This window comes from Eubalaena glacialis, chromosome 4, assembly GCF_028564815.1.
Source record: "Eubalaena glacialis isolate mEubGla1 chromosome 4, mEubGla1.1.hap2.+ XY, whole genome shotgun sequence".
In the NCBI taxonomy this organism is placed as follows: domain Eukaryota; kingdom Metazoa; phylum Chordata; class Mammalia; order Artiodactyla; family Balaenidae; genus Eubalaena; species Eubalaena glacialis.
Genome location: NC_083719.1, coordinates 89,825,186 through 89,835,374, shown reverse-complemented (window position 1 = coordinate 89,835,374; position 10,189 = coordinate 89,825,186). Strand labels below are relative to the sequence as shown.

The 10,189-nt window shown below is 37.5% G+C and overlaps 1 protein-coding gene across 1 annotated transcript; it reads right to left on the bottom strand.

Annotated features, from left to right (window-relative positions):
• Positions 1 to 1,397: 1,397 nt before the first annotated feature.
• Positions 1,398 to 9,421, bottom strand: LOC133089523 (polycomb group RING finger protein 1-like). Its single transcript, XM_061187596.1, has 2 exons — positions 9,332 to 9,421; positions 1,398 to 1,849 (listed from the first exon to the last, which is right to left on the bottom strand). Exons 1-2 carry the CDS (start codon positions 9,419 to 9,421, stop codon positions 1,481 to 1,483), a joined length of 459 nt encoding a protein of 152 aa, XP_061043579.1. The 3' UTR covers positions 1,398 to 1,480.
• Positions 9,422 to 10,189: the final 768 nt, after the last annotated feature.

Below are 10,189 nucleotides of genomic sequence, written 5' to 3'. Positions count from 1 at the left end.
TTAAAATAGGTCATAATTTTAAGAAAACATTTCACTTCAACGTTCAAGTTTTATTTTTAAAGAAATAAGAAAAGCATTCTGACATGTCAGTTCAGCTATCCCTAATAGCCTTAACAGTTATAGTTGTTTTTCAATGCTATCTTATTTTTATATTTAGGGAGCAATGTTAATAAAAAATAGAATGTGAGTTCTGTTTCTTTGCTTTTTTTTTTTTTTTTAATGATTAGTTCTAACACTTTCTCACAAGAAATAGAATTTTCATTTTGGTTTTTCTTTTTGAGAAGCAGTAACATATCTTCCTACCTCTAGAGGCATGCAGACTATTAAAATCATGTTTCCAGAGCCCTATAATGTCATTGGAGGTTTTTTTTTCTAGTATATTTTCTGTTTTCTGCTTGGTTATCAGAGCCACTCATCTTACAGCTACTCTAGCCCAATCAAAAAAAGCCAAGAAAAAAAATTATAATTGTATCCTTTGTGCAACAAAGATACAGTTCTGCTGGCCAGATTCCTCCATCTCATGCTTCATTCTGTGTCACACCACTACCTGCCATTTTAATGTAATAAATTTAGGGCCCCATTTACAAATAATCATATTAAATTATCGACTGAGTAAGTAGAAAAATAATCTTAACCATAGCTCTCCAGGAACTAGGATCAAATGGCAAGAGCTACTTCTCTCACACTGTTATCAGTCTTCACTAAACAAAATTAAATAAATTTTGTTTCAGCTTTCAGCTTTCCATAAATTATACCCCAGTTACCTGAAGTAAAGTGAGGAATGTTCTAGTGATTCATTTATATTTCATAAGAAAGAAAGCTGACATTTTGATCCCCTCCTACATATCTTTGCCCTATACCGACTATCCTCTGTATTCTTTTGTTCCTCAAAATATAGAATTCAGATGCCTTTTGATCTGATCCAGGGAAAATTTCAAAGTGTAAATGCTGACTTTGTTCCCCACCTTGGAAATTTGCAAGCAAAGGAGGAAAATATGAGACCCAATAGAGAAGACGGTGCTTATGAGGAAGAGATAACATTTTCCTTCCCTTTTAAAAATTGCTTTTAGGGAATACTCACTTGCTTGAAAGGTATATGGATGTCAGTTTTTCGACTGTGGCTGAGGTTTAGAAGAACATGAGCTGCATTTCCCAGCTTCTGGTTTACATGGTATGTTAGGATTAACTATAAGTCAAATTTGCCAGTTAGAAATACTCTATGATTTTCCCATGGAATTTATTATTTATAATCTTTTTCTGATTATTGTAGAAAATTTGGAAAATATGGTTTAGTTATGTTTTCATTTAGTATTGCATTATAAACACAGCATATTAAATAAATGCAAATGTTTAAAATTTTTTTTTTGTTTTTTTTGTTTTTGCTTTTTTTAAAGTTTTTATTTCAAAAAATAAAGCCAAGGTTAATTTCACATAAATATCTGGGGAGGAAAGGGCAGAGGGATGGGTGGGGGCTTGGCCCCTACCTCCTCTTCTCTTTCACACTGTATTGTAAAAGCAAAGGGGATGGCTTGCCGAACCAGCGGGAGAGCCATATCTGCTTCATGGTCACGTGATCAGGGAGAACTTCATTGTCAAAAAGGAGCTGCACATGCTGGGGATTTAGCATCAAGCGGTGACATAGCACCCTCCGGAGATGGCGAACTTCAGCTCTAACAGAACATCGGACATATTTGTTCTGCAGGACGCTTTTATTCTTGTCTTTGCCAGAACTCAGCCGCTCCAGGCATAGGCTCAGCTGCTTATCATAGCGATAGTAGTGGGCTTTTGAGTGGTCGAAGCTGCTGAAGGGGAGGCCAAGGTTGCTCAGGGCTGGCTCTTCCCCGCTGGGCTGGGAACATTTTTAGATTTGAAAATGGATCCAAACAGAAATAAAATTTTAAATAGAATGAATAAGCATGCTCTAGTCATATTTCACTGGAATAGTTGGATATAAGTTGATCAGTCTAAGAAATTATCTACACAAATCAGGCTCGAAAATACTTGTGAAAAATCATTTGTCTAAATAAATTTGTCTAAATATTGTTTTAAAATATTAAATTGGGCTTTTTTTCTTCCAGTTTTACTGAGATGTAATTGACATTCAGCACTGTATGTTTTAAGTGTACAGCATAATGATTTGACTTACATATATCATGAAATGATTATCACAATAAGTTAGGTGAACATCTGTCATCTCATATAAATACAAAATTAAAGAAAAAGAAAAATATATTTTTCCTTATGATGTTAAATCTTAGGACTTACTCTCTTATATAATACAGCAGTGTTAATTATATTTATCATGTTGTACATTACATCCCTAGTACTTATTTATCTTTTTTTAATGAAGTATAGCTGATTTAGAATATTATAGATGTACGACATAGTGACTCAATGTTTTTATAGATTATACTCCATTTAAAGTTATGTGGACAGACTCTCTAGGTCTGTCCACATCATTGCAAATGGAAGAATTTTGTTCTTTTTATGGCTAATATTCTATTGTGTCTATATACAACAAACATTCTTTATCTGTTCATATGTTGATGGACACTTGGGTTGCTTCCATATCTTGGCTATTGTAACTAATGCTTCTATGAACACTAGGGTGCATGTATCTTTTCTTTTTTTAATATAAATTTATTTATTTTATTTATTTATTTTTAGCTGCGTTGGGTCTTCGTTGCTGTGCGCGGGCTTTCTCTAGTTGTGGTGAGTGGGGGCTACTCTTCGTTGCAGTGTGCAGGCTTCCTACTGCAGTGGCTTCTCTTGTTGTGGAGCATGGGCTCTAGGTGCATGGGCTTCAGTATTTGTGGCACGTGGGCTCAGTAGTTGTGGCTTGCGGGCTCTAGAGCACAGGCTCAGTAGTTGTGGTGCACAGACTTAGTTGCTCCGCGGCATGTGGGATCTTCCCGGACCAGGGCTTGAACCCGTGTCCCCTGCATTGGCAGGAGGATCTTAACCACTGCGCCACCAGGGAAGCCCTATCTTTTCAAATTAGTGTTTTCATTTTTTTTTTTTTTTTGGATATATACCCAGGAGTGGAATTGCTGGATCATAGCGTAGTTCTATTTTTAGTTTTTTGAGGAACCTGCATACTTGTTTTCAATAGTGGCTGCACCAATTTACATTCCACCAAGAGTGTACAAGGCTTCCCTTTTCACCAAAACCTCCCCAACATTTGTTATTTGTACATTTTTTGATAATAGCCATTCTGACAGTTGTGAGGTGACATCTTACTGTGGTTTTGATTTTCATTTCTCTAGTAGTTAGCAATGTTGAGCATCTTTCTGAATCCTTTGAAAAAATGTCTAGTGAGGTCTTCTGCCCATTTTATAAATCAGGTTGTTTATTTTGTTTTTGTTTTTGTTTTTTTGATATTGACTTGTATGAGCTGTATATATATTTTGGATATTAACCCTTTACTGGTCCTATCATTTGCAAATACTTTCTCCCATTCAGCAGATTGTCCTTTGCTTTGTTAATGGTTTGCTTTGCTGTGCAAAAGCTTTAAGTTTAATTAGGTCCTATTTGTTTATTTTTGTTTTTGTTTCCTTTGCCTGAGGAGACAGATCCAAAAAATTAGTGCTAAAATTTATGTCAAAGGGTGTTCTCTCTATGTTCCCTCCTAAGAGTTTTATGGTTTTAGGTCTTATATTTAGATTGTTAATCCATTTTGAGTTTATTTTTGTATGTGGTGTGAAGAAATGTTCACATTTTATTCTTTTACATGTAGCTGTCTGGTTTTCCCAGCACCACTTATTGAAGAGACTTTCATTTCTCCATTGTATATTCTTGCCCCCTTTGTCATGGGGGCATGGACTTATTTCTGGGCTTTTTATTCTGTTCCATTGATTTATATATCTGTTTTTGTGCTAGTACCCAGCTGTTTTGATTACTGTAACTTTGTAGTATAATCTGAAATCAAGGAGTGTAATACCTCCAGTTTTGTTCTTTTTTCTCAGGATTACTTTGGTAATTTGGGTCTTTTTTGTTCCATACAAATTTTAGGATTATTTGTTCTGGTTTTGTGAAAAATTGTCGTGGGTGGTTTGATAGGGATTGAATTAAATCTGTAGATTGCTTTGGATAGTATGTATATTTTAACAGTATTAATTCTTCCAATCCAAGAACATGGGATATCTTTCCATTTCTTTGTATCATCTTCAATTTTCTTCATCAATGTTTTATAGTTTTCAGAGTGTAAGTTTTTCACCTCTTTGGTTAAGTTTACTCCTAGGTATTTTAGTATTTTTGATGTGATTTTAAATGTGATTTTTTTCTTGCATTCTCTTTCTGATAATTCATTGTTAGTGTATAGAGAAGCAACAGATTCCTGTATGTTTATATTGTATCCTGTAACTTCACTAAATTCATTTATTAGTCCTAGTAGTATTGGGGTGGAGACTTTAGGGTTTCCTGTATATAATATCATGCCATCTGTGAATAGTTACAGTTGTACTACTTCCTTTCAAATTGGGATGCCCTGTATTCCTTTGTCTTGTCTGATTGTTGTGGCTAATTCTTCCAATACTATGTTAAATAGAAGTGGCAAGAGTGGGTATCCTTGTCTTGTTCCTGATTTTAGAGAAAAGGCTTTCAGCTTTTCACCATTGAGTATTATGTTAGCTGTGGGTTTGTCATAAATGGCCTTTATTATGTTGAGATGTGTTCCCTCTATACCAACTTTGATGACAGTTTTTATCATGAGTGGATGTTGAATTTTGTCAAATACTTTTTCTGTGTCTATTGAGATGATCATGTGATTTTTATCCATTCTTTTGTTAATGTGGTGTATCACATTGATTGGTTTGAGAATACTGAACCATTCTTGTGTCTCTGGAATAAACCCCACTTGATCATGGTATCTGATCCTTTTTATGTATTGTCAGATTCAGTTTGCTAATATTTTGTTGAGGATTTTTCATTTGTTTTTGTCAAAGATATTGGCCTGTAATTTCTTTTTTTTGTAGTGTCTTTGTATGGTTTTGGTATCAGGGTAATGGTGGACTTGTAGAATGAACTTGTAGTGTTCCATTGTCTTTAGTTTTATTGAATAGTTTGAGAAAGATAGGCATTAGCTCTTCTTTATATGTTTGGTAGCATTCCCCTGTGAAGCCATCTAGTTCTGGACTCTTATTTGCTCTGACTTTTTTAAAAAATTCAATTTCTCTACCAGTGATCAGTCTTTTCAGATTGTCTGTTTCTTCCTGATTCAGTCCTGGAAGACTGTGTGTTTCTAGAAATTTATTTATTTCTTCTGTGTTGTCCAATTTTTTGGCATATAACTTTTCACAGTATTCTCTTATGATTATCTAATATTTATATTGCTTGTTATTTCTCCTCTTTCAATTCTTATTCTGTTTATTTGGGTCCTTTCCCTTTTCATCTTGATGAGTTTGGCTAAAGCCTTATCAATTTTGTTTTTCTTTTCAGATAAAACCTGCTCTTGGTTTAATTGATCTTTTCTATTTTGAGGGGGTGGGTCTCCATTTTAATGATTTTCTCTCTGATCTTTATTATTTCCTTCCTTCTGCTGACTTTGGGATTTGTTTGTTCTTATTTTTCTAATTCCTTTAGATGGTAGGTTAGGTTGTTTATTTGAGAGTTTTCTTGTTTCTTGAGGTATACCTGTATCTCTATAAACTTCTCTCTTAGAACTGCTTTTGCTTCATCCCATAGATTTTGGAAAGTTGTGGTTTTATTTTCATTTGTCTCGAGGTATTTTCTGATTTCCTTTTTTATTTATTCATTGACCCATTTGTTTTTTAGTAGCATGCTTTTTAGTCTCCATATGTTTGTGCTTTTTTCATTTTTCTTTCTGTAATTAATATCAAATTTCTTACTGTTGTGGTCAGAAAAATGCTTGATATAATTTTTAGCCTCTTAAATTTGTGGAGACTTGTTTTGTAGTCTTTCGTGTTATTTATCCTGGAGAACATTACACATGTACTTGGTAAGAATGTGTATTCTGCTGTTTGGGGATGGGACGTCCTGTAGATATCTATTAAGTCCAACCAATCTATTTTATTAATTAAGATCACTGTTGCCTTAATGATTCTATGTCTGGATGATCTGTCTGTTGATGTAAGTGGAGTATTAAAGTCCCCTACTATATTGTATTTTTGGCAGTTTCTCCCTTCATGTCCAATAATATTTGCTTTATATATTTAGTTGCTCCTGTATTGGGTGCATATATGTTAACAAGTATAAAATCCTCTTCTTGTACTGATCCTTTAATCATTATATAATGCCCTTCTTTGTCTTTTGTTACAGATGTTGTTTTAAAGTCTATTTTGTCTGATATGAGCATTGCTACCCCCTCTTTCATGTCATTTCTGTTTGCCTATCTTTTTCCATCTCACTTTCAGTTTGTGTGTGTCTCTATCTCCAAAGTGAGTCTCTTGTAGGCAGCATATAGATAGGTTTGTTTTTTTAATAAATTTATTTATTTTTGGCTGCATTGGGTCTTCATTGTTGCTTGCGGGCTTTCTCTTCATTGCAGTGTGTGGGCTTCTCATTATGGTGGCTTCTCTTTATTGCAGAGCACAGGCTCTAGGTGCATGGGCTTCAGTAGTTGTGGCATGCAGGCTCAGTATTTGTGGCTCGCGGGCTCTAGAGCACAGGCTCAGTAGTTGTGGTGCACAGGCTTAGTTGCTCTGTGGTATGTGGGATCTTCCCCGACCAGGGCTTGAACCCATATCCCCTGCACTGGCAGGTGGATTCTTAACCACTGTACCACCAGGGAAGGCCTGATAGGTTTGTTTTTTATCTAGTCAGCCACCTTATGGCTTTTGATTGGAGCATTTAGTGCATTGATGTTTAAAGTGATTATTGAAAGGTATGTACTTATTGCCATTTTATTACTTGTTTTCAAGTTGTTTTTGTAGTTCTTCTCTCTTCATTTCTTTTTCTTTTTGTTTCTTCCCTTGTGGTTTGATGATTTTAATTAGTAGTAGGCTTTTGTTCTTTCCTAGTTTTGTGTATCTGTTGTAGGTTTTTGATTTGTGGTGACCGTGGCGTTCCTGTATATTGACTTATAACTATATCTACTTTAAGTTCAAGCACATTCTAAAAGATCTACATTTTTTACTCCCCTCCCCCACGTTTTGTATTTTTACTGTCATATTTTACATCTTCATGTTTATCCCTTCATTGTTTATTGTAGTTATAGTTGCTCTTACAATTTTTGTCTTTTAATTTTCGTACTAGCTTATTTTAGTGGTTGATCCTAGCCCTTACTATTTATTTGCTTTTCCTGGTGGGATTTTCCCTTTCCTTTAGATTCTCACTTCTTGTTATAGCCTTTTCTTTTCCACTTAGAGAAGACCCTTTACATTTCTTTTAGGGTAGGTTTAGTATTAATGACCTCTTTTAGTTTTTGCTTGTCTGAGAAGTTTTATATCATCCTTCAGTTCTAAATGATAATCCTGATGGGTAGAGTATCCTGGATCATATGTTCTTCCTTTAGCACTTTGAATATATATATATATACATATATATATTTTTTATATTATAGGTGGCAGATTTCTTTTCTTTTTTTTTTAAGATGCTCATTCCTTTATTTATTTATTTAATTTATTTTTTTCGCTGCATTGGGTCTTCGTTGCCGCCTGCAGGCTTTCTCTAGTTGCAGCAAGTGGGGGCTACTCTTCGTTGAGGTGCGTGGGCTTCTCATTGAGATGGCTTCTTGTTACAGAACATGGGCTCTAGGCACACAGGCTTCAGTAGTTGTGGGACACGGCCTCAGTAGTTGTGGTGCATGGGCTTAGTTGCTCTGTGGCATGTGGGATCTTCCCAGACCAGGGCTCGAACCCATGTCCCCTGCATTGGCAGGTGGATTCTTAACCACTGCACCACCAGGGAAGTCCCACTTTGAATATATTTATCATGCCAGTCCCTTCAGCCCTCCAAAGTGTCTGCAGAAAAATCAGCTTTTATGGGGGGTCCTTATAGCCTTATGGGGGCGTCCCTTGTATATGACTCTTTGTTTTTCTCTTGCTGCCTTAGAATTCTCTTTTTATCTTTAACTTTTGCCATTTTAATTGTGACATATCTTGCTGTGGGTCTGTTTGTGTTCATCTTGTTTGGGAACCTCTGTGCTCCTTGTACCTGGATATATATATGTCATTCTTCAGATTTGGGACGTTTTCAGCCATAATTCCATCAAATACATGTTTGATCACCTTTTCTTTCTCTTCTCCTTCTGGGACTTCTACAATGCAAATGTTGGTATGTTTGCTGTTATCCCAGAGATTGCTTAAACTGTTTTTATTTTTTAATTTGTTTTTCTTTTGCTATTCTGATTGGGTGATTTTCATTATTCTCTTTTCCAGGTCACTTATGCATTCTTCTGTATCACTTAGTCTGCTATTAATACCTTCTAGTGTGTTTTTTATTTTAGTTATTGTATTCTTTAGTTCTGACTTGTTCTTCTTTGTATTTTCTAGCTCCTTGTTAAAATTCTCGCTATGCTCATCTATCTTTTCTGTAATTTATTTAGCATTCTTATTACTAATGCTTTGAATTCTTTATCTGGTAAATTGTGTATTTCTGTTTCATTATCTATTTTTCAGGGGTTTTCTCTTGCTCTTTCATTTGAGACCATTTCCTCTGTCTCATTTTGCTTAACTTTCTCTGTCTCTATGAATTTAGTGTAACAGTTACCTATTGTGGTCTTGAAGGGATCTCTTTATGTGGGAGCATCCTTGTACCCTTCTTGTTCTCCAGTGCCTTTGGTGGGAGAGCTGGATTTGACTTGAAAACAAGTCACATCTTTCTTCAGGGTTTGCTGGCATCTATCAGTTTGATAGGAGGTGGGGCTGGAGATGGGCTAGGGCCAGAGCCAAGTGTGAAGCAGGGTTTCCCCACTGCTCAGTGGCCATAACTGCCCTATTGGGTGTGGGGTCTGATCCCAACTTGTTGGAGCAGAAGCTCTGTGGGTCAGGTCCGAGCTGGCTCTGTTCCTTTTAAGTGTATGTTCTCCGCTCTCCCAGCAGCAGCACCCTTGCCCCTGAGGGGAGCATTGTTGGAGCAAGAGGGGTCCATGCAGGCTCTTGGCTGGTTAAGAGGTGGGGGCTGTTATGGGCAGCTCCAGACAGAGGTCCAAACTGTCTCTAATGTTCCACCTGTGCAAGTGCCAGCAGTGGCTGCCCCCACCCTGCTCAGATACAGCCTCAGGCCTGAGTCTCCTTTGTTCCTCACAACCAATCACTTCCCCAAGCCTCCATTGCCCCTGCCCCATTGTGGATCTGCACTGAGGGACATGCAGCCCTGCATAGGCTCTCAGTGTGTATGGGGCAGGGACTGTGCTATCAGAGATCAAGATTACCCCTGATGAACTCCCTGTGTAAGCACCAGCAGTGGCTGTCCCCACCCCCCTCTGACACCTCCCCAGATCCAAGTCACCTCTGCATCCCATGGCCGAGCTCTATCCACAGTTGTTGCAGCCCTCAGTCCAGTGTTGACCTGTAGGGTGAAGTAAGCAGGGCTGGACCGTTCGCTCGGCTCAGGCTGGGGCTGTCACAGGAAACCTTGCTGCCACTGAAGCACTCTTCAATCTGCCCTCTCCGCCCTGCCTTGAGGGCAAGCCAGTGTAGAGTCCAGGCTTCACACAGCCCTCCTGTTAGTCCCAGCACCCCTCCAACTACCTAGGGGGCTCATCTTCCCTGAGTTGGACCCCAGAAATGTGATGCCCAATATTTGGCTCAAACCATTCACTCCCCAGGGTGGATCTCCTGCTGTGTTATTTCCCTTTTCTTCTGAGTCTCCTCCTAGGGGCACAGGTCCTGACCTGATCACTTCTCTTACCTTCCTATTCCGTGTGGATCTTTCTTACAGCCTTGTTTGTACAGGAGTCTTTCTGCCAGTTTCCAGTTAGATTTCAGTGAGAATTGTTCTATTTTTGAGGTGAATTCCATGTCCTACTCTGCCATCTTGATCAATCTCCTGAAATTGGTCCTGATGAAGTTCATTACTCATTTATTGAAAATTAACTTAGAGCCAAATTGTTCTTGCTCTTCCTGTCTCCTCCAATTCTTTTTGTCACAGGATTGAGGAAAACAATTAGCCCCCTATAGAGACATAAAGAAAGATAAGTTAGGCAACAATATATTAAATTCCATTTAGTGTTCTTCCCCAAGTTCCATTAGAATCCTCACTTGTCTTGCACCCTGATCCAGTGGTTGGT

Excerpts from the sequence above, each read along its gene's own strand:
- LOC133089523 (XM_061187596.1), bottom strand. The coding sequence starts at position 9,421 with ATGGGATGCAGAGGTGACTTGGATCTGGGGAGGTGTCAGAGGGGGGTG. Across the intron at positions 1,850-9,331 it reads ACACAGGGAGTTCATCAGGG|CCCAGCGGGGAAGAGCCAGC; the intron begins GTAATCTTGATC and ends AAATGTTCCCAG.